Genomic DNA, 22183 nt, shown 5'->3' on the forward strand with positions numbered 1-22183 from the left:
TGGCATTTTTGACCTTGGTCAACTGGTCAAGGACTCGAGGCTTGGCAAATTATGCTGTGCATCCGTATGCACCATGCATGGTACATACGGATGCAAAAACGACGTCGTTTTAATAAAACGCGCGTCTCCCCTTTAAAAAAAAAATCAGGTTCGATTCCCAGCAACAACATATGAACTAAAATTCCATAATCGATGAACTATAATTTCATAATCTAATCTATGGGCTAAAAATTCTAGAATGAATGAACTAAAATTCCATAATCTATAAACTAAAATTTCAGAATCGATGAACTACAATTCCATAATCGATGAACTATAATTCCATAATCTATGAACTAAAATTCCAGAATGAATGAACAATATAATGTTGTTGCTGGGAATCAAACCTGAATTTTTTTTAAAGGGAAGACGCACGTTTTTTAATAAAACGACGTCGTTTTGGCATCCGTATGCACCTTGCATGGTGCATATGGATGCACAGCATAACGATTGGCGAGAAGCAGAAGCAGGGAAGGGCAAATTATGCCCTGGAAACGTGTTCACCAAGAATGGTGAACACAAGGTCAAACGACGTCGTTTTTAGGCAAAAAATAAAAAATAAAATTCGCGGATGTGGAGTTAACGGCGCGAGTTGATCAAATTATGAATTTTCTGTTATGAGATTATGAATTTTCATAAAATTCATAATCTCATAACAGAAAATTCATAATCTTATAACAGAAAATTCATAATCTTATAACAGAAAATTCATAATCTCATGGTTCCAAAGTGAATGTGTAGGCATGGTTCCAAAGTGAATGTGCAGGCATGGATTCATAATTTATAAATGTTCGTGATTTCGGATAGGAATGTGTAGGCATGGTTCCAAAGTGAATGTGCAGGCATGAATTCATAATTTATGAATGTCCGAAATCATTGTTCACCTCAAATTAAAGTGAAATTGCAAAATGTGAAAATGAAGAAGAAAAATCACTCAATTAATTAAGAAAAGAAAAAAATAATAATAACAGTGTACTAACACCGTTGGAACCGTGTTCACCATTCATGGTGAACACGGTTCCATGGCATAACACTCCGCAGGGAAGGGATCAGATTTGTGTTTTGTGTTTTGTATAATTGTATTGGGCTTTTGGATATTTGGAATGGGCTATTGGCAGAATGAATGGCACTAGTGCACTATGTTCTGAGTTGTTATACCACAAGGTCACTTTGCATGGTAAATTTTGATTTTAAACGATGTATAAATTGTGTATTTTTAATGTTAAAATTATGAACTTCTAGAATATATAAATTGTGTTTCTGACATTATTTTGAACCTTGCAGAAGTAATATTTTGAATATTAAATCTCCTCCACATCTAGAAAGCTCCCACCCAACATATTTGATCAGACATGAATCCCAAAATCTTCGCTGATGTAGATGCTTTGAGGAAAGGAAATATAAAGCAAGCAAACAATTCAAAAGTAAATCAATGCAAATAAAGGCAATATAAAAGCAATGTAAAACAAGCAAACAAAACAAAAGGTGAGTAAAAGCAATGTGAAAACTCACAATAAATCAACTGTTAAGCTACGCAGTTTACCAGAGCAAGGAACTGCATAATTGCACTCATGTACTCATGTAGTATAGTAAACTAGAACAGAGGCCCTGGGTAATCCTATATAAACCCTCAGATGCTCTTTCAAACTTTCAACTCAAGTTCCATACCTATTCACCTGCCATGGCTTCCAAATCTGTACTGTTTTCCTTTGTTCTTCTGGTACTTGCCATCAACACTGAGGCCGGAAAAATGGCGATATATTGGGGCCAGAATGGAAACGAAGGAACATTACAAGCTACTTGCGCCTCAGGGAATTACGGTTTTGTAAACCTAGCCTTTCTGCCGACATTTGGAAACGGTCAGGCGCCGGTAATCAACCTTGCCGGACATTGTGATCCGTTCAGCAATGGCTGCAGAAACCTAAGCGCCGATATCAGATCCTGTCAAGCCAGAGGAATTAAGGTGATTCTCTCCATTGGAGGGGGAGCTGGGAGCTATTTTCTTAAATCTGCGGAGGATGCTAGACAAGTTGCGACGTACCTGTGGAACAACTTCTTAGGCGGCCAGTCGAGTGCTCGTCCTCTCGGCGACGCGGTTCTGGATGGAATCGACTTCGATATTGAAGGAGGAACCACGCAGCACTGGGATGAGCTTGCGAGGTATCTCTCTGCGTACAGCAATGGCGGAAAAAAGGTGTACTTAACTGCTGCCCCGCAATGCCCTTTCCCGGACGCCTGGATAGGAAATGCGCTCGCTACGGGCCTTTTTGACTACGTTTGGGTCCAATTCTATAACAACGCCCCTTGCCAATACACGCCTGGTAATATTAACAACCTTGTGAAGGCCTGGAACCAGTGGAATTCCATCCCAGCAGGGAAGATATTCCTAGGGTTGCCTGCAGCGCCTGCGGCAGCCGGAAGCGGTTTCATTCCTGCGGATGACCTCAAGTCTAGAGTGCTTCCTGCGATTAAGAGTTCTAGCAAATATGGAGGTGTAATGCTCTGGTCTAGGTACTATGATGTTCAAACTGGATATAGTGCAGCCATCAAGAACTCTGTATGAGTTTGGATTGGAATCCATGCCCTTGTGCAGTAGTATTATATTTCCAGTGTGTGTTTGTGTGTGTTGAGCAATAAAAGTTCAAATTATGTTATGACTTTGTATTAATCAGTTCAAACTGGATCTATCACCTTTCGATCTCACTCCTATGTAATAATCCATAAACTATACAGTAAATTATATAGAAAATGTAAACTGTATGTAATAACCCTCGAACCAGGTTAGCAAGAATCAAACTCGTGATATTCAAGTATGACAATCATTCTCCATCCACTTGGTCATCCCTTTCAAGGCATTCAATTAGGATTTTTTTCACCTGGAGATTTCTGTTGAACTTGCAACAATGCATATTATCAAACACATTGGCATTGTTTGCTTCAGTATATGTGGAATTTGAAGACTAAGAATTAATCAAATGAGGATGAAAACAACAGATTACAATTACAGATTCCGTTGACCAGAGATCTCAATACGCCTCGGGCATCACCAGATACAAATCTCCAGTTTGAGTTTTGTTTGGTACGGTAGGGGTGTCAATGGGGGCGGATGGAGGGTTTTCTATTACAAAGTCAGCATATACCTTATCAGAACTGATGGCCAATGCAAGAGAAATTATATTTAGAGCGATTCAAATACATTGACTGACGACGGGAAAATTCAACACTTTAGCACCTACGCCGAAACTAATATATAATATAATAAACCTCAGTGGCAATGCACAAAACGGGTCGAGGCAATGCACTTCATATACGTTGAGCAACCTTTTCATATAGATCACGAGGCCAGTTCCTACCCAAGTTGTTGGCAAGAAAGTTCGCTATCTGCAAAATAACAAATTAAGTGTATCATTTTCCAATAAAAGACATTGATTTATATATAGTGAAATTGAATAAATCATTGTGATGATACGAGAGAACAGAAATCAAAAGACGGATATATGAATGGACCGGACCGGACCTACTTTGAACACCTAGTTCTGTTATTAGGGAGCTCCTTCTATGCGATTAACGTCGGATAGTAAAAAATAGGATGGAAAAGTTTCCAGCCAAATAAATACAACTTCTAACAAAAAGTACAGAAAGCTCAACAACATTTCTGCAGCTCAACAAGGAACAAATACGGTAATTGCAATGCATGTAATGTGTTGATTGAAATATGTGTACCTTTTCCCTTAAAGCTCGCAATGATCCATCTGTATCTCTAACATTGTCTAGACAGTGAAGAGCAACCTTCAGAAGGTCTGGAACACATGCTTGGACATGGGGAGACAAATTTTGGAAGACATCAGTGGCAAAACCCGGTGTCCTTGGATCCAAAGGAAGAAATGGTAGTTTTGCTACTTCCTTCAAAGCATCCAAATGGTTTCCAATTCTTGCTAAGTTATGAATGGACAGGACTGCCTCAAGCTGTCTCAACACAGTTTGCTGTTCCAAAACCTTTTCTCTCTCTTGAGGACTGAAATAACAAACACAATGATATGGGATAGCTTTAGTACATAAAATATGAAGAAAAAAAAAAAAATTGGGTGTACCCAGGGTTTCCACTGTCGGACACAGTGACTAATCCCATGATTGTAGGCACCTCTTTTGGGTGGAACAGCTGGCCTGGAAATTTAAGGCTGCTCCATACCCAAAGCCAAGGATCGAACCATTGACCTTTGGTTAAGGATGGATGAGTCCCTTCCACTCAACCACACCCCCCAGGTTATAAAATATGAAATTAACCTCTATAGATCATGACCAAAATGAAATGGCTCAATGTCAAGTCTAACATTATGAATTTGTGACAGATCTTCTGTATAAAACATTCAATCACACCAAATCTCCATATTACCTGATATCAGGATAATACTTGAATGTCTCCAAAATCTCATTTCCAGAATGAATGAGTGCAGAAACCTGGCTCTCCCCATCCAACCTTCCACGTGATAGGGCACATATTGCATCAGATAAGCACTTATTTGTTGTATCTAATGCTGCTGAAAATGCACCCACTCTCTTCTGAATCTCTATACACTAAAAACAGCAAAGAAAACAATGACAAGATTATTAGAGCAAGAAAACACTAATAAATCAAATGCATATATGTACCAGAAACCAAGAGAGACATGTGGGTTAAAGTCCAAGAATAGCTAGATATTTACTGACTATAGAAGAGCAAGAAAGCAGCTGAGACTTTAGCCATGAACATTGGGTATCGAACAGAGAATGCTACATAGATTTTCTAAATTGGTCATGGACTGGCAAGAATAATAATCCTGTCATTGGGTATCAAACATGGGTTAAAAATCTACTGCTTTCATTTCTATATAAGCCAAAAGAAGTTCAAATGGAGAATGCAACATGGATTTCCTAAATTAGTGCATGCCATAAGTTAAAAGGTATAGTTCATACAAAATACTCCGTATAAAAATTAAAATTATTAAAAAAAATGGAAGATACTGTAATTATTTTTTCAAGAACATACCACAAGTTTGGATTTAGTCCCTAATTATTAAACCTAATTGGATTCTGAGGGAATAATGATTTGCCAGTCAGAGCTGAAGACTTGAGTAAAGATAATGCTAAGCTCATTATTTTATGTCAAATAAATCTATAAAACTAGAACTCCTCAAGTACAATCAGCATTCAACACTTCAACCTAGACAATAATGCCTTAAAGGAAACTAAAATAAAAAAAGTCTCCACTTCATCCCTGGGTGAGATGAAGAGAAACTTAATGATTCTTGAGAATACACCTCTTTGGAAAAAAAAAAAAAAAACATGCTTAAAATCTTCAAGCAGACCTTCTGATGCAACTTATATGGGCTACCAGCATTAGAGACAAACATGGGAACAAAGGCTCCTCCATACTGAGAAGTGATTACAAGCTAGCAGTCAAAATGCTAGTACATGAAAAGGGGCACTATTCCCACCCTAAAATACGACAATAGCCATTGCACAGGTAAAGAATAACAAACAGCAACTACCAAGAAGAGAAATGTAGAACAAACAGAAGACTACAGCATTATATTAAGCATGATCACTACCCTAAGGCAAAGAATTTATTAAATCTCATGAGATCAAACTTCAATCATAGATTTTGAATATTAGACATGTATAAATTAAACCAATTGAAATGATGAATGAAGCAAGGAAAAACTATTACTTTGTCAAAAAGTCCAGCAACCTGACACTGACGAGCAGCTTCAAGTAGAAAGGATTGTCTAGTCTTTCCATCTGTGAAAAATATTCCAAGCTGACCTTCATCACCGTCACCTCTTGACCCAAGTAGAAGGTAGATACCACCATCACGCAGTAAAAGTTCTATGAGGAGTTGCTTCAACATCACATTTCTCTGCCTTTGCTGATCCACATTTGCTCTTCCAGTCCATGACAGCTGCCCACCACCAACTGCTGCAGCAGCTTGCACATAATATTCCAATGCCGTTGCCAGGTCACCATGGCGCAGATATAAAGATCCATATTGCCTAATTATGCTAGAGGCTTCAGCAAAAGCATCCATAATCCCAACCTTTTGCCCTGCTTCAGAAAGGACCCCATAATCTGCCAACACAACAGAAATATGGACAGCATCCACATTGTATCCTTCATCTCCCATATCTTTGGATAAATACAGGACTGCTGGAAGCAGTTGGATACTAAGAAGCAAAACATACGGGTAAACGAGAGGATCCTTTCCATTCTTAGTATAATGTGAAGGCTCAAACTTATTTAAATAAGCTTGCAAATCTTCCAAACTATAAGGTGACAACCCCTCATTCAGGACATCGGATCTGCCAGGACTCTCACGTACAACAGATAAAGTGAACCACAAGAAATCCTCTATAGTGTTGAAAAGTGTAGGCAGTTCTCTAAGCAGCCGGTCTACCTGCCTACGTGAACCAGACACTATTGCATATAGCAGCAATTTTTTCTTATCATATGAAGCCCGACCTATTCGATCACCCAATCTTAATATTTTTTCACATTCTTCTGAAGCAGCAGCCGCAGTCTCTGCTGATACCAGACCTCCATTTGCAATCCACTCTCTCAGCTGTAACACAGATAATTATAAATTAGAAAGAGAGAGAGGGAGAGAGGGAGAAATGTACAAAATCAAAAGCACATACCAAAGGAGCAAATTGCTGTGATGCACGAGATTGTAGAGCAACCTCTCTCGCTTCATCATAATATCCAGTCCTCAAGCAAAAATATATCTATTTCAAAATAGCATATAAATAAGTTACATTGAGCAATACCTTGATCATACAAAATTGGAGGTAAGAATAACATAATTTTGGAATACAAGCTTCCCATGTATGTACAATGTACCAATTTTCATTGCCAAGGAAAGCATTAGAAGGGAGAGGGGAAAGGGAATTATTAGAAGACGGGGGTGGGGGGAATTGATCAAACTAAAGTATTATACAAGTTTGAACTTGCTCAGTTGTTCTAGTTCATGGGCATGCCAAATTTATGACTGTGTTCCTAACCTGCTGCCAGGTGGTATCAACAGGAGGCTGCCTAAAAGCATCAGTTGCATCAAAATCGAGAACCCCATAATCTCTTAAACGGATCTGCATAGCACATAAAACTCAGTGTCTCAGCCAAATAGATATAGATGATTTATTTTTTCAAATGATGCTACATGCCTCCTAGATCCAACTTGGATTTGTTAATGATTTAATGAAAAGATGCTAACAAACCCTGAGAAAGGCATGAATTCGCTGCAAATTACCAACAGCTCCACCAAGAGCAGCCTACAACCAATGCAGAAAAAATCATTATTTATCCATATATGATATGATCTGAATCACTTAAAAGGCATGATGAAGTAGAAATGTTCCAATTAACATAATGTGGTCTACAAGTCAAAAGGTTAAAAAAATGGAAAAATAAACAATAATCTAAGAGCAATGACATTCTGGGGGTAGAAAAAAGCTACTAACAAAGAACATACAACACTACAAGACCATGATTAATTACCTGTGCAGGGTGGCTTTGAATTGTATCCACCAAAAATTTTTCATGTCCCAATTCAAGGTGGTGTCTGGCTCCCATCACTAAGGAAATTTTTCTTGAAACATTATGTTTAGTTGCATCTTCGCCCATCAATGCCTGTACAACATTTACATTACTGAGAATTGTGAAACATGTGTTTCTCCCATCCTCTACAAGAACTGTCTACAAACTAAGTATAACAAAACAACCAAGACAAATGAAAGGAATTTTAACATCTAAGAATTACATGAATAGATTTTTTATCCAGGTTGGCATACCAGAACAAGATGCCATATCTTCTGCATGCTTACAGACTTCCCACCAGATGTATCAAGAGCCAAACCTTCATATGCATGTTTAAAAGCTGTAGCAGGCTACAATAAAAGAAAACAATAATGTTATTGAATCACTTTTGAAGGAATCAAGTCAACAATCATCGATGTCTAGCTAGCAGAATCAAAATATGAAGTCTTAAAAGAACAGAAGGAAATCAGAAATCAAAGAGACAGTCTAATGGTAAACACTGCTTTGGGAAATAATGACACTTGTGGACTTGAATGGCATCTATATTTGATGATTTCAAAGGATTATAAATTTATAATACTAGTTAACCTAGTTTCATAAGAGTTAGAACCTTCATTCAATGAAGAAAACAGAGAAACACTGTCAAAATAACAAAACACAATACATGAGAAATTCCATAGTAAAAAATAAAATAAAAACTGTACTTTAAAGGGTAGCCCACGCTCTCTTGCAGTGTTGAGGTTCTTGACAACTTCCCTATAGGCATCAGCTTTTTTCTCAAGAATGGACTTATCAGCTAAAGGTACTAGCTCCATGCTAGACGGTCCAGAAGACACCTGAGGACTGTAAGTCAAAGATGCTATTGGACGCTGGCGAGCACTCCCAGGACTTGATTCACTGATATTTGCTCTAGGCAATGTTGAAATCCGACTCAGACTCTGAAGGAAGCTTCTTTTTTCCTTCTGCCAATCCTCCTACAAGTGTGTCCCAGAAAGCTTCAAAGTTAACAACACAGCATGATATGGAAACACAACTTCAATTAAATGAGTAATTGCTATTGACCAAACAAAAAAATAAAGCAAAAGAAAGAACTCCGATATGGAAATCCATCATGAATGGATTCTTTCAAGCTCACTAACCTCCAAGACTGTCATCATGTAGTCATTGAAATTTTTAAGGTTATCCTTCTGAGCTTCTTGTACAGCAGAGACCATTGCCATTTCATGGATCTAAAATATCAATATTAATACTAAAAATTAAACAATCATTTAACACTTTTAAGCTAGGAAATATAATGATGGAAATGGAGAACATAAATTAAAGCATGTGAAAATTGTATTGTACAAACATCAAAAGTTGAAAACAAAATCTATGTTGTGCACTTGTGCTTGTTTGCAGCTCTTGAAAAAGAGGCTTTTTTGAAAAGCCTAAAATTTGGAGCTTCTTGACAAAGAGCAATTTTGCCTCATATCCAACTTTAAAAGACTTGTCCTATTTTGGTCTTTGGCACAGCTCATGCTTTTTGAACTAGATAAATAGTGGGCAAAACAAGCATATACTTGTGTATGCAAGTATGTGAGTTAACTACCATTATATCTAAACTATTTAATTATAGTTGACATTATAACTCAAAAGCTTATCCTTAGCCACAAAATCCATCCATGGAATCCAAAAAGCACAGACCAGGTGCAATATCCAGAGCAACCACTAAAAGTACTATACATCATGCAGTGTCTAAGGAAGAATGATGCATACAACCTTACATCTGCTTCTAGGATGCTGTTTGAAGTGTGATGATTTGGTGACTACACACATATAAATATATAATTATTATGTACAGTCACAGAAGGACATGAACACTCACAGAAAATAATTTAGAATCATTAAGTCTACATAATAAAAAGTATAAAACTACCTGTTGCAGATAATCTTCAACAGTAGTTGCCTCAGCAGGAAAAACATCTTCAAATGTTGTCTGATTAAAAAGGAGAACAATAAGACTATGTTGTCAGTGGACAGCAAATAATTAAAACACATATAGGAATAATTATAGGGAAGAGTATTACCAGAACCCAATATTACCCAATTATCAATACAGAATTGGTGATTGACATTAAATTCTAGAATGTAGAAACAATAGAAAGAGGGAAGATGATTAAACCAGGGAAACTGCAAGTTCTTGACTTCTTGTTAGAAGAGTTAAAAGTAAATAAATGTATAACCACCAGAAAGCTATTCACAACATGTAGACAAGGAGAAAAAAACAACAGTCATCTTTTGTGCCTCAACCACTCCTTTCTGTCCTCTTTTTTTTTTTTTTTTTTACTTTTGGTACGTTTACTTATTGCTACAATTTGAATAGGATTATAGGAATGCTCCGCAAGTAAAGCTATGGAGGCCTACTATACATTTTCACATTGTATCAAAAGCTATATATGAGTAATAGAAGTTCTGGTATACAAGTTCCTCATCCATATCTTCAAAATCCACTATGTTATGTCACTAATCTCCAGACAGATACAAAACTGTAGGGGGGGGCATACCTTCAACTCAAAAGATTTGAGATCATTAGCAAGCTGCTCAGCATTGATTCCCTCACGGGCCAGTAACCTGGAATTGCGAGATGAGAAGAATAATCAAACAAAATTTACCATGCATATCCTTCATTCTTAATTTACACTAGCAAGCAGTCAACCTGTCTGTCTACAAGAAATATAAATTAATAAAACAGTACATCAAATAATCACAGCATAGCATCATACACAAACCGAAATAATGGAAAAGTTAAGTTATCACTAACCACGATTTTTTTTTCAAAAATGGAATATTAATATATGTATATATGAACACACACCTTGTGGCTGCAATTGATTGAGAAGGAGCTTCCGCTCTTAGGGTTTTAGCCTTCAACTTTTTCGACAACGCTTCCAGCTGATCCAAATTCCTCTACATTTTCGCCAAAGAAATGGGAAAATGAACTACAGTACTTATCAGCTTAAAAGTTCACCAGATGTCTATCGAAAAGTTTCTTAAAGAAAAGGTAATTAACAAAGTATTTAAGCAGAATTTGAGAAATGTATGGAGGCTTGGAACCTGAAGAGGAGGGAACTGAGCAGAAGGGGCGGTTTGTTCGAGAAGCTTAGAGGAAGAGTGTAGAAGTCCACTCCAGCCACTCATGTCTGTGTCGTTCGCCATTGTTTGCGCAGCTGAGCTTTGCTGATGCTAAGTTCAAAGAGCTCGCTCGTTGCCTGAGGTTGATAGCTTAAAAATTAGCCCTAATTTTGAGCGGTAAAGTTCGCGTTTTCGGTTCTGTGTGAGTGGGCAACACGGAGATATGGTGAATCTCTTTACGTGTCAAGTTTAAAATTTGTTTAAAAAAAAAAAAAATGTCAAATAGGCTCTATCTATTATGCGAAGTGCTCAATTTTTACAAATTTGTTCGATTTTTTTTTTTGCAGGTTGCTAACCGGTTGTTTATTCAATTATTAAAAAATAAAAAAAAATAATTAAAAAAGAAAAAAGAATTTCAAATGGTGGTTGCATGTTTCACAGACAGTTGTGGTTGTTCGTCAGGCGAGGACACCCGAACAGCTACGACTGTCAAACACGCCACAAGAACTAACTAAATAAACAACTAAGCGTATATTTTGATTATAGTTAATCTCACTTATGGTCTTAAGACTATTGGGTATTATTAATTTCAATCCACGACTTTTAAAACTGTTAATTTTTATTAATTTTGATCGCTTCGATTAATTTGTCGATCAAAACTCACCAAAAAAATATTAATAGGTAAAATAATAATGGTATTTTAAAGAATAAAGGAAATGAGAGTAAAAATACTAAAATATCCTCTTTATTTTACCTATTAATATTTTTCGATGAATTTTGACGATAATTTAACTAAAATGGCCAAAATTAAATAATTAAAGAACAAAATTAATAATTTGAAAAGTCATTAAAATTAACAAAACTTCAATAATTATAGAATCAAATAGTCATAAAATCAAAGTGAAATTAACTCTTTTTGATTATAACCAAAAGACTAAAAATGCCAAAAAAAAAAATAAAGAATAAAAAAAGATACCAGCGAGTCGGCGACGTGAGTTGTCTAAACGACCAAACCCATTTTACCGATTTAGGAATACCGAAACGGCGAAATGACAAGAGTGACGACTGTGCTGCGCAGAGCTCGAAAGGCCATTCAAGACTTTGATTTGCTCAAAGCTTTGCAATCGGAAATCAACCACGAGCTCTCCAACCCAGCACCCTTCCAGGTTAATACCCCGCCACCCCATCTTTCTCATTACTTCTATACCTATATCTGTACATAAATATGTTTGCATCTACAGATGAACAAGTGAGAGTAAAATGGACATTTCTATGATTTCCAATTCCTGAAACTCGTAAATTTGATCGAGAATCGTTGTATGTTCTTCAACCTTTTTTTGATTGGTTTGTAGTCTACATCCATACTCGAGGCTTCACCCCATTATGGGGATGTGATTTACTTCTTGGGTGTAGTCACAAAGGTTTGGTTGACTTGAAAATCCGCAGCTACTATCTGAGGGGGGTACCGGTAAAACCCAGTTGGATAAATTAGCATAGTTTGTTAATAGTTAACCGGTTCAAACTAAGAAGGTGAATAGGTCATAGAGTCGAACTTGTAATGTGGTTACGAAGTCAATAGTCTGATCAACTTGGTTGGGATTGCCCCGGCAAACAAAGGTTCTTAACTTGAAAAGTTGTGTATTCTTGCCCTTTTAGGATGAGATTTGACCTTGATTTGCATGTCAAACTATCACAAGAAGAGTACAAAAACTTTCCCTAGAAAAAAATTATAAACACATTGCTTTGAGGACAAGTTTTCAATTTGATTTGCTGGTCAAATTGATGCAATGGCCTTATTTACTTTGTTGATAGTTTATATTTTGTTGAGGATAATGAATTAACTTTGAGTCATTGACAAACAGTAATGGCAATTAGTTTTTATTTGATAACAGAATGAGGAATGTGGTAGCTTGGGAGATTTCTCAATTGAATGGGATTCACGAAATTCTCAAGATGTGCTTCTGAGGAGGAGATTTGAGTCGGGTGAGGAAGTTGCTGTTTCAGCTATCTTAGGCGCTGATGCTGGTACAGAAGATAGGTTACCCAGAGAAGCTTTGGTTAAAGTGTGCGTAAAAAAGCCTGGCTTGAGTTCCATCCTGCAGTTTGATTGTAGAGGGTTCGGTGATTACAGGGTACCAAACTTTCAAATTGATAATGCATATTACATCGCATCAACTTCAGGCCTGGATTCTTCGGCTTATAAAGGTCCTTCGTTCAGGTGCTTTCCTCTTCTTAGATCATCCAGCTGCTTGTTATATACCTTTATTTTTGTAGAATTTGGCGAAAATATTGTTTCTTTTGATTAGTAAGTATTGCCATCCAAGGTGATATCTGTGACTATAATAGTCATCATAACATTTATAAATCTTGCAATGAAGGAATTTCATGAGGGTTTAGACATCATTACCATCCTTCTTATTGCGATTTAGTAGGAAGATATTAGAGAGTAATGTGTCATCCTTCCATTTGTTATGCAACTTTTTTTGGTTGTATTTCTTAGTGCACCATCCATGACCATTATTCTCTCATTGCCCCCATATATACCCTACTGCCACAGGCTTCCACCGCAGCTAAATCTCTATGGTATTCCCGATAGGTAGAAAAGTAGACTCTTGGATCTCCATGAACATGAATAGGTCCTTTATCTGCAAACTTTGTATTTAGGTGCAACGATAAAAAGCTTTTAATTTTTAAACCATAATAGTTAAGTATCTAGAGGCTCTTCCACTGAAATGGTATTCTTCATTTCAGTTGCTGTTCAGTTCGGGTTTTCCTTATCTTATTGATAGTTGCATTCGGGGATTATATTTTTGCACGCATTATGATAGCGAGCTGAATGTTCATTTGCATTAAGATAGCCAAGCACCTTGTGCTCAGATGGCTTGTAGTGACCTCTCCCATATAGGAGGTCATGAGATCGAATCTCAGTGGAGGCGTTGTTGACTCTTTGTGTTTCAATAGGTTGAGAAAGTATGTTTGAACAGATACTACAATGTAATAGAGTCAGTAGCATTAAAAAAAAAAAGCCCTGTTAGAATGCTTCATTGAAAGAGAATTCTACTTACATTTTGATGGAATGACTTTCCTGCATTTTTTCTCTGGTTCAAGGTCATACTAACTGCCTTAATTTCCCTCGGGATTATTCTTTTCCCAGTTCTTTGGACCCTACACTGCAAACTGAGTTCCTCCGGTACCTACAAGCTCGGGGAATCGAGGAAAACTTAATTAGCTTTCTCATTCTACACCTACACAAGAAGGAGCAAGGTCAATACGTCAACTGGCTGCACAGATTGCAGGCTATGGCAGCACATGACGAATGAAACATACCGATTGGGTGAATTTTAGTCCTGTTTGGTAGCCATTCAGGCCTTAACTGTTTGTACCATTTTTGGCTCAAAAGATTTTGTAGATTTTTGTTTTGTCCTTTGCACTATTCATAGGCATAATAGTGATGCCTAACTTGTGTTGTTTAATGGCCCATCACTTGAGAATTTTGTCAAAAGGCTCACTTTATGAATGTGTTTTACATTTTATGGTGGACTCCGTACAAAAATAATTGAGCAAATACCAATTTTGGTCCCACGAGTATTAACAAATGACGATTTTGGTCCACATGTTTAATATCTATCAATTTTCATCCACGACTATTGTTTTAGTATCAATTTTAATCCACAACTATTAAAATTATTACCAGTATATCCCTTCTCTTCTTTGTTAGAAAGCTTGTGTTTCCGACATACCAATACTAGACTTAACATTATGAAAAATTGAATTAAAAATTACTAAAGTCAAGCCTCGTTAACCGAACCAGACACATAAAATGGGACGGAGGTAGTATATTATATTACAAATAGACATCAGAATTGAGTACATCTGCATATACTTGATATAAGTACAGCAAAAGAATACAACACACTACAATGAAAACTGTTCCCTCCTCCCTCACCCCCTCCCCTCCCTCTTTCACTAAATCTCTATGTATGTGCTGTAACATAACTTAGAAGCCAACATCAAAATTGAACTTTATCCTAAATCCTCCATAACACAATGCTTTAATGTCGCTAAAAACACGGGGCATCATGAAGAAGAAACAGTCGAGTCGTGTCGCGTGGCATGTTATTTGTACCTCCTCTTCGCTTCTCCATATGCAACAACCCCCATAACTGTCATTGTATACCCAGCAATTCCTATAAAAGTAACGGGATTGCGGAAAAGAAGTATTGAGATAACAACAGCTACAGCACCCTTTGCATTGCCTAATACCTGCATTATATTCATGACAAAGAAAGATGGTGACAATTCATGTGAATAATACAATGTACCCGCAATTTTGGGCTAAAATTGATCCCATCACATTTAACCGTCTTTCTTCTAAACTTGGATAGCATAATGCCTAACTAATCAGTTAAGGGGCTCAGCTTCACGCAATCATAGTTAAAAACTGATTTCCCCGGCTCCCAGGATGAAATAAACAGACCAAGTTAGGCAAAAGTCGTTTTCAGACAATGAAATGGTTTAATTCGATTTTTCTCGGGTGCAGAGAAAGTTGTCGTATACTGATTACTGAATGCTCTTATATATATATAGAAGTGTATTCAAATGACGACAACTATATTATAGAGGACTGTGAGGACACATGTAGTCATGTGCCATTAGTCTGTATGTCGTGTGCATGGCCGGATGTAGTCGTGTGCCATAATTTCCGTGTGCATAGATTTGTTAATTAATAGAGCCTAGGTTCAAAACCTGATGTTTACATGTATGCTAGTGTGCAATTGTGTATTAAATTGTGTGCATGATACTAATTTGTCATGTGCCCATTATCTGTCTGCACAGTCCTTTATATATATATATATATATATAGCAATAACTATACAACGAAAAGAATAACCATGAGAATTGAAGGAAATTGGCAGCAGTTTTTACCCCGTTCTGCTTCTAAACAGGTTAAAGGAGAAGTGCCTAGCGTTTCACCACGAGTAGTGTTAAGAAAGTAGAAACGGATCCATTTTATAGAATAACCAAAAACTGAAAAAAGCAAATCTCGGGACTGATAGTGTTAATAGGAGTAAGTATTTCGGTTTTCAAAACAAAATATGGCTAACAGTATAATTTCGTGGAGAAGAGAGGGAAAAGCAACCGGAGAAACAAACCTGGAGAGTCAAGGCGCTTGTATTCTTAGTCACCAAAAAGTTTAACAAGTTGGCTCCATAGGCCAACGAGGAATTAACCAAAAGAAGCAGCCACATATATCTATGTTTTGTTGCAAGGTTTAGAGTGACATCAACAACGTTGGGCTCCAGTATAAGTGTTGCCGGCAGTAGAACCAGAACAGCGATTGGTGACATATAAAGAAGCAGATTCATGGAGTTGAGCTTTTCCCTGAAATGAGAGAATGTTCGAGATACATTAATTCCTAATCGAGTGAATGCAAATTTTGTATATGCAAGGATTAAAGCTGATATATACACAGTTATAGCGTATTTACCCTTCTGAAGATAGGAGAACGCCCTGAAGAACAGACTTGAAAGCTCTTGCAGCAGTTGCACTTACACACATGATAAATCCATACCAGTGGAAGCTCGGTTCACCCTGCCATCAGTTCAAAGGATCATCTTTAGTGCAGGAGATAACTAAGCCTTTACCCCGATCTAGTTGAGCTCGGCTGTATGGATTTACCATTCTAAGTCTGCCAATTGGCCAAAATTCTGTCTTTACTTCCTCTCAGCATTAGGCATATGCCAACAATTACAACAATCCAAAACTTTAACTATAATCTTAAAGTTCTAACCTAGGATTCTCCACATCTAAACATAGAAGCCGGCTTTTGTAATAATTAATAAAGGCAATTTGTGTTTACCTACTCACACCCCATTCCAAATATAAGCATCCAAGAATGATATTAAAAAAATTCTGGGGGCAACTCCAACCAAGTTGGACGGGCATTTGGCTTGGTAACCACAATGTTCCTATTAGGCTTCTTGGTTTGAACCGGGATAACTATGGGCAATCTAAGCTGGTTTACCCTTCTGGTACATTCCCGGCTAGGGTGGTGCACACTCCCTTGTCATCAAAAGAAATTGTGACATGTGTGACTAAACCAATGTACAGATCAGACCAGATTATCAGAAATCCAGCCTTCTCAAAGTTCCAGATCTAGCAGTGTTTAGATTCAGAAAAGGGAAAAAATTGAAATGTTCAAATAAGGATAGATCATAGATCAGCATTGATTTGCCAAAAAAGATTCAATTTTTAATGAGAAAAAGAGCAGCCCAAATGAAGGAGCAGATGAATTAAATAAAAAATTGAAAAGCTTGATATGGAAAATGAAGAAAATACGAACCCCACTGGCAACGACAACGCCGCCGACGACGGGGACGAGGGCGGCATAGGTAACCCAAGCCTCCCGCTTGCTGGTCATGAGGAAGGCGAACAATGCGGTGAAGAAGGGGGTGGTGGCGCCGACAGCCTGGTTGAAGGAGACGGGGAGAAAGCGGAGGGAGATGTTCCCGCCGACGACGGAGGCGCAGAAGACGACGCTGAGGGTGGAGATGCGGAGGAGCTGGGACCCGGACTTGATCCGCTGGAAAGGCACCAGCTTGAGGAACACAATGGAGATGTAGCTGAGGACGGCGCAGGCGGTCATGTGGCACATGGTGAGGAAGACGGGGAAGGCGAAGCCATAGTTGGAGAGGAGGAACTTGTTGAGCAGAAGGACGCCGATGTTGGAGGAGTACCATAGAAGGATCAGGGTGCAGATGAAGAGGGCTTGCTTTTTGGACGGCGACGATATTGAGAAGACCATGGTGGTGGTGGGTTCACGGTGCCGATTCTTGATCTTCCGGTGACAATGTGGATATGAAGAAGAGAAAAGGAAGATCTCATCAAATGAAATGAAATGCGGGAAAGGGGGCGTGGGTGGGGGGGTAGGGTGTTTGGCGTGGGTGGGGGGAGGGGGGGGTGAGGTGGTGGAAGCTCCTCAAGGAATCCTCGTCGCACACAAATACAAATGGTGTTCCTGTTTCTTTTCAATTTTCTTTATATTAATTCAATTTTATGGGCATGTTTATTTATAGAAATTATCATCATTTTTCATTAAAATATACATGTAATTTTAAAGATTTTTTATGGTATCAAGTACCATTAATATCATATATTCATATGCATGTGTTACATGTAAGTATATAACCATGGCTGCTGTAGGCGCTAGGCGTTAGTCGGGCAGCCAGACAGCGCCTAGGCGGGGCACCAAAAAAAATTTAAAAAAATAGTAACAGACTTGTAGTTTGACAATTTTAATGAGGTTATTTTTAAAATTCAATCAAACAACACATCCAAATAAATAAAATAATGATAATTTATAAGTCATAACGTCATAATAATGTTAAAATCAATAATTAATGAAATACGACATCGAACGAAATCGGTCAAAATCAGACGAAATCGTCAAAATTGGACAAAATCGACCGAGTTGGCTGAGTTTGGCCGCCGCCTACTCGGCCGGCCGAGTTTTGGCCGCCTTTAGGCCAAAACGGCAAGGCTTTGTGCTGCCTAGTGCCTAGGCATCTGAGTTTGGGATCCCTGTATATAACTATAATAATAGTATTGAATACTTATGTATAACTGTACTAATAGCATTGAATAAGCCCGCGCAAACTTAGCTCACTAGTTCAGTAACCAGTATTTGAAAGAAAAAACTAAGGTTTGAACCTCTACAGTAACAGTGCAGAGATTATGTCTAAAATGGATAGATCCCTTATACATACTAGTATTTGGCCCTATTGAGGGGCCTTGGGGTGTGCATACCAGTATATGGCCCCTATATGGGAAGCCTCGGGGTTGATTTTCAATTAATAACCAAAATAACTGAGTTGTAACATATCAGAAGTAATGGCAATAGTAAGTTGTATACATACATAAAGTTAGGGTAATGGATAAATATAAACCGTTTTCACGTGCATCAATAAATGCAAAAGCTTTTAATGCAAACTAGCACTTTCTCTTCTTTTAATAATTTCAAACTTGAGATTCAAGAAAATGTTCCCTCCCAGAATCATAAGAAATCCCAATAATTTGAAGCTTTGCTTCTAAGAAGTCCACATGATTGTGTTCATCATTTTGATAGGACTGTCAACTGTGTAGTGTCTTCAAGAACCAAAGGGGACAAAACAGTACCAATATGCCAGGTAGATGTATCCTTCACTGGCCCTCCTGGTCCATAACAGCAGAACAAGTTGAGTATGAGAACATCTGACACTGAAAACAAACCTTCTATTATTGGAGGCAATCCAACAAAGTTAGTCACGCGGTCGACTTAGTAACTATAATGTTACAAATTCGACTTCCAGTAAGAGCAACCTATTGGTCTTCTTGGTTTTAGCCGTTCAACTATGGGCAACCTAATCTGGTTTACCTCTTTGTAGCCCTTTGCCGGCTAGTGTCACAAGGCAGGATTTACCCAGTGCTCACCCTCAGGTGACCAATAGAAAAATTTTAGTAACTACAACGTTACAAGTTCGACTTCCAGCAAGAGCAGCCTATTGGTCTTCTTGGTTTTAGCCGTTCAACTATGGGCAACCTAATTTGGTTTACCTCTTTATAGTCCTTTGCCGGCTAGTGTCACAAGGCAGGATTTACCCAGTGCTCACCCTCAGGTGACCAATAGAAAAATTTACATAGAATAGGGCGTAACTTACCATCTATATAGACTATAGCTTGGGGCAACTTGAAAATGGTAGAAGATTCACCGGCAACCTGCATAAAAAAGGTAACCAAATTATAAGTGCCATATTACATGTTGATAACTTGATATATAGTCTATAATCTAGTTTAGAAAACTTGATGAATGTGGATGGACTATGGAGAAGTAAATGTGGTGGCATTCGAAAAACTTCGTGTTGTGAGATTTATTCAGATTCGAGAATTCCTAATATTACAGAATCAGACAGTCATTTAAAATCTGGTGTGAGAACAAGTAGGATTGCAATAACCAGAAATAATCAACACGAACGGAGAAGAAAACATGCAAGTTATGATTAATAGGGATAATCAACAAAAGGAAGAATGCAAGATGCAATGAATTGCTTATAGCATTTTTCAATTATTATCTGAAATTTACAATTGACAATTTACTCCTCCCTAAGCACTCGGGAGCTGTGAGCGACCTTGGTTTGATGCTATCTTGCAATCAGCTTGCTTTAAGGCTCGTACGAGATGTATAATACGGTATTGGAGTTTTGCATTTTCTGCAGTAAGCTGTTGCGCCTCTTTCAGAGCCTGAAATCAAATCTGAATATCAACGCTGCTACTAAACTACTTTATGGCAAAGATCACAAAGAATATGGAGAATTGGAGATACAAACCCTCTCTTTCTCCGCAGCAAGTTCAACTTTTGCATCTTCCAACTTTGACTGGAGTTCCTGAACCCTTGTTGCCAATTGCTCGTTTCCAGAATCTAAAAGTAATCCCAATTGAGTTAGATGATGAGAAATTTATCAATTTCAAGGTAAGAACTGCTGAGAAGTCCTCTGGAAGTGGAGAGGGGGAAGTAAGTAAGACAAATACATACTATTCTTGCTGGCAAGAGAGGCTTCAAGTCTTGCCAAGCGATCCTTAAATGCAAAGAAAGGAAAGTTAGCAATTTCTAGTAATACTCAAAAGAAGAATAATTTACTCCAGGCATACTCAAGATGAACTAAAGAATAGCCATTTCAAAGATTCAACAATGCCCGGTTTACCAATATATCTGAATATAAACCAGGACTAAGGGCCAAATTACACTTCAATATGCTGATCTAAAGTGGTAACCTAGAAATCCAGTTTCAACAGCATACATTATTCTCAAGAGGAATGCAAGTTGCATCTTAAAAGATATGCTTCAGTAACAAGCTCTAAACACGCCCCAAAGTTTATACCGAGTATTTTTCATTTATGATATCCTTTAATAATGATGTTGCCATTTTTAGCCCTTCATCAGAGAGCTTTAGGATAATTGCTACACATTCATTTCACCTAGATTCAAGCTCAGCCTCATAAAACTATAACAGATCTTATTTTCCAGTTAGTGTTCAATATGCCATAGAAAAACAAACAATTCTTGTTAGCAGAATTCCTGTAGATAGACCTGTCCATCATTCTTCCACACATTCCTTAGACTCCTCAAATAGACAACCTCACAAGTCAACTAAAAATATCAATTACAATATAGGCCCTGTTTGGTAACATAGGTAGCTTATCAGCTCATTTTAGCTTATTTGACCACTATTAACTGTTTGACTTAGTTAAACAATCAATATGAATATTTGATTAATTAGCTTTTTGTAATAGCTTATTGCTCCAAAATACTAAAATTCAAAAGGTGCTCAAAGGAGCTTTTCCATGGAAGCCATTTTACATGTAATCACTTATTTAACAAACACTTTTCTACAATAAGCTAATGTTATCACTAGTCAAACCCACTAACACAATCAGCTAACACTATTTACCAATCAGCCATAGTTCCCATCAAAATCCACTATGATTCCATGAAATGCAAAAACCACAGAATTAGAACAAAAAATTGAAATGCTACCAAAACATAGAAAAATACACGGTCAAACAAAGTACTCATTTTGAGAACCCCCCCCCCCCCCCCCCCCCCCCAAAAAAAAAAAAAAAAAAAAAAAAAAAAAAAAAAAACTAGAACAGGAAAAGGAGAAAGAGACCACACCTCTGCATCTGACGCTCTCTGGTAAAAAGGTTTTAGGGTTTCTTGAAGATTGGCTGCACCATCCGCCATGTTTTGTAGCAGGGTTTCCCAGCCTCAGCCCTCAGTGCAGCAAATCCAGCAATGGGTATTGGGATTTTGGAGTTGTATGACAAAACCGCTCTTTTAAGTTCATTTGTTAAACTAATTGCACTGACCTCCCCGTAAATTATACAATTTTAGATACTCCCCTCTTGTTCTCTAAATTACACGAACACCCTTGAAATTTTTACAATGAGATTGTAATATTATCATGTTAATGACATTTATAAAGTTAGGGTCTTTGGTAAACGGATTTTATGCAACTGTAAGGACCAAGCGTTTGAATATATAAAGGTCTAAGCTTTTTTTTTTTCTTTCTAAATTAAATCAACAGTCTCACATTTTTCAAAGTGTTTGTGTACTGGTGCTCACAACAAGACAAATTTATTGTCTCATTGCGTTATGTCCCGGGACTACAATTAATGATTCTAAAACTGGGGTATACGGTATATCCATGTACATTTCCAGTTGTAGTCTTGGTTGTGACTGAGGATGATTTCTTAAACCGGCCTAAACAAGCCCGGAAACACTTCAAATAGTCTCGGTTCTAGGGGTTGCATATGAAAATGCAGTCTTTGGTTCAGAACCACCTATGGCATTCCCATGATTAACATTTTGTTCTTTTGTGTTTTTTACGTTAGATTAATCTAAGTCCCGAATTCCCACTCATGTCTGCGTGCA

The 22183-nt window shown here is 37.6% G+C and overlaps 5 protein-coding genes across 7 annotated transcripts; 2 read left to right on the forward strand and 3 right to left on the reverse strand.

Annotated features, from left to right (window-relative positions):
• Positions 1 to 1557: 1557 nt before the first annotated feature.
• LOC109181457 (acidic endochitinase-like) lies at positions 1558 to 2717 on the forward strand. The gene has a single exon (XM_019331227.1). It carries the CDS (start codon positions 1721 to 1723, stop codon positions 2600 to 2602), a length of 882 nt encoding a protein of 293 aa, XP_019186772.1. The 5' UTR covers positions 1558 to 1720; the 3' UTR covers positions 2603 to 2717.
• Positions 2718 to 2952: 235 nt separating this feature from the next.
• Positions 2953 to 10925, reverse strand: LOC109181451 (nuclear pore complex protein NUP93A-like). The gene is made up of 15 exons (XM_019331218.1): positions 10699 to 10925; positions 10460 to 10551; positions 10149 to 10215; positions 9521 to 9580; positions 8745 to 8834; positions 8310 to 8579; positions 7860 to 7955; positions 7567 to 7698; positions 7287 to 7340; positions 7074 to 7157; positions 6711 to 6797; positions 5747 to 6634; positions 4433 to 4614; positions 3763 to 4054; positions 2953 to 3420 (listed from the first exon to the last, which is right to left on the reverse strand). Exons 1-15 carry the CDS (start codon positions 10798 to 10800, stop codon positions 3343 to 3345), a joined length of 2574 nt encoding a protein of 857 aa, XP_019186763.1. The 5' UTR covers positions 10801 to 10925; the 3' UTR covers positions 2953 to 3342.
• Positions 10926 to 11738: 813 nt separating this feature from the next.
• LOC109181461 (mitochondrial acidic protein mam33) lies at positions 11739 to 21052 on the forward strand. Of its 2 annotated transcripts, XM_019331236.1 has the most exons (4): positions 11739 to 11882; positions 12609 to 12934; positions 13871 to 14070; positions 21043 to 21052. In XM_019331236.1, exons 1-3 carry the CDS (start codon positions 11766 to 11768, stop codon positions 14034 to 14036), a joined length of 609 nt encoding a protein of 202 aa, XP_019186781.1. In that variant the 5' UTR covers positions 11739 to 11765; the 3' UTR covers positions 14037 to 14070; positions 21043 to 21052. The 2 variants fall into 2 exon arrangements, with proteins under 2 accessions (XP_019186781.1, XP_019186780.1); XM_019331235.1 differs by lacking the exon at positions 21043 to 21052 and having other exon boundaries at positions 13871 to 14218.
• LOC109181456 (probable sugar phosphate/phosphate translocator At5g04160) lies at positions 14580 to 17866 on the reverse strand. Its single transcript, XM_019331226.1, has 4 exons — positions 17060 to 17866; positions 16205 to 16308; positions 15870 to 16098; positions 14580 to 14979 (listed from the first exon to the last, which is right to left on the reverse strand). The coding sequence occupies exons 1-4, from the start codon at positions 17519 to 17521 to the stop codon at positions 14833 to 14835; spliced, it is 942 nt and encodes a 313-aa protein (XP_019186771.1). The 5' UTR covers positions 17522 to 17866; the 3' UTR covers positions 14580 to 14832.
• LOC109181465 lies at positions 18652 to 21571 on the reverse strand. Of its 2 annotated transcripts, none has more exons than XM_019331241.1 (6): positions 21425 to 21571; positions 20285 to 20327; positions 20079 to 20170; positions 19881 to 19992; positions 19413 to 19470; positions 18652 to 18927 (listed from the first exon to the last, which is right to left on the reverse strand). In XM_019331241.1, exons 1-5 carry the CDS (start codon positions 21491 to 21493, stop codon positions 19460 to 19462), a joined length of 327 nt encoding a protein of 108 aa, XP_019186786.1. In that variant the 5' UTR covers positions 21494 to 21571; the 3' UTR covers positions 18652 to 18927; positions 19413 to 19459. The 2 variants fall into 2 exon arrangements, with proteins under 2 accessions (XP_019186786.1, XP_019186787.1); XM_019331242.1 differs by having other exon boundaries at positions 18652 to 18972.
• Between the last annotated feature and the right edge of the window lie 612 nt (positions 21572 to 22183).

The sequence above is a fragment of the Ipomoea nil genome, unplaced genomic scaffold (assembly GCF_001879475.1).
Source record: "Ipomoea nil cultivar Tokyo-kokei standard unplaced genomic scaffold, Asagao_1.1 scaffold1043, whole genome shotgun sequence".
NCBI classification, from domain to species: domain Eukaryota; kingdom Viridiplantae; phylum Streptophyta; class Magnoliopsida; order Solanales; family Convolvulaceae; genus Ipomoea; species Ipomoea nil.

Bases quoted from the DNA above. Each gene is read 5' to 3' on its own strand.
- LOC109181451 (XM_019331218.1), bottom strand. From the start codon at position 10,800: ATGGCGAACGACACAGACATGAGTGGCTGGAGTGGACTTCTACACTCT. The intron at 6,635-6,710 runs GTATGTGCTTTT...TCTGTGTTACAG, and splicing joins CACAGCAATTTGCTCCTTTG to CTGAGAGAGTGGATTGCAAA. The intron at 3,421-3,762 runs GTACACATATTT...GTTATTTTGCAG, and splicing joins TGCGAGCTTTAAGGGAAAAG to ATAGCGAACTTTCTTGCCAA.
- LOC109181456 (XM_019331226.1), bottom strand. From the start codon at position 17,521: ATGGTCTTCTCAATATCGTCGCCGTCCAAAAAGCAAGCCCTCTTCATC. The intron at 16,309-17,059 runs GTTCGTATTTTC...AACTGATGGCAG, and splicing joins GCGTTGTCGTTGCCAGTGGG to GGTGAACCGAGCTTCCACTG. The intron at 16,099-16,204 runs GTAAATACGCTA...CTCTCATTTCAG, and splicing joins GTTCTCCTATCTTCAGAAGG to GGAAAAGCTCAACTCCATGA.
- LOC109181457 (XM_019331227.1), top strand. From the start codon at position 1,721: ATGGCTTCCAAATCTGTACTGTTTTCCTTTGTTCTTCTGGTACTTGCC.
- LOC109181465 (XM_019331241.1), bottom strand. From the start codon at position 21,493: ATGGCGGATGGTGCAGCCAATCTTCAAGAAACCCTAAAACCTTTTTAC. The intron at 20,171-20,284 runs GTATGTATTTGT...GATTACTTTTAG, and splicing joins CTCTCTTGCCAGCAAGAATA to ATTCTGGAAACGAGCAATTG. The intron at 19,993-20,078 runs GTTTGTATCTCC...ATTTGATTTCAG, and splicing joins TTGCTGCGGAGAAAGAGAGG to GCTCTGAAAGAGGCGCAACA.
- LOC109181461 (XM_019331236.1), top strand. From the start codon at position 11,766: ATGACAAGAGTGACGACTGTGCTGCGCAGAGCTCGAAAGGCCATTCAA. The intron at 11,883-12,608 runs GTTAATACCCCG...ATTTGATAACAG, and splicing joins CCAACCCAGCACCCTTCCAG to AATGAGGAATGTGGTAGCTT. The intron at 12,935-13,870 runs GTGCTTTCCTCT...TTCTTTTCCCAG, and splicing joins TATAAAGGTCCTTCGTTCAG to TTCTTTGGACCCTACACTGC.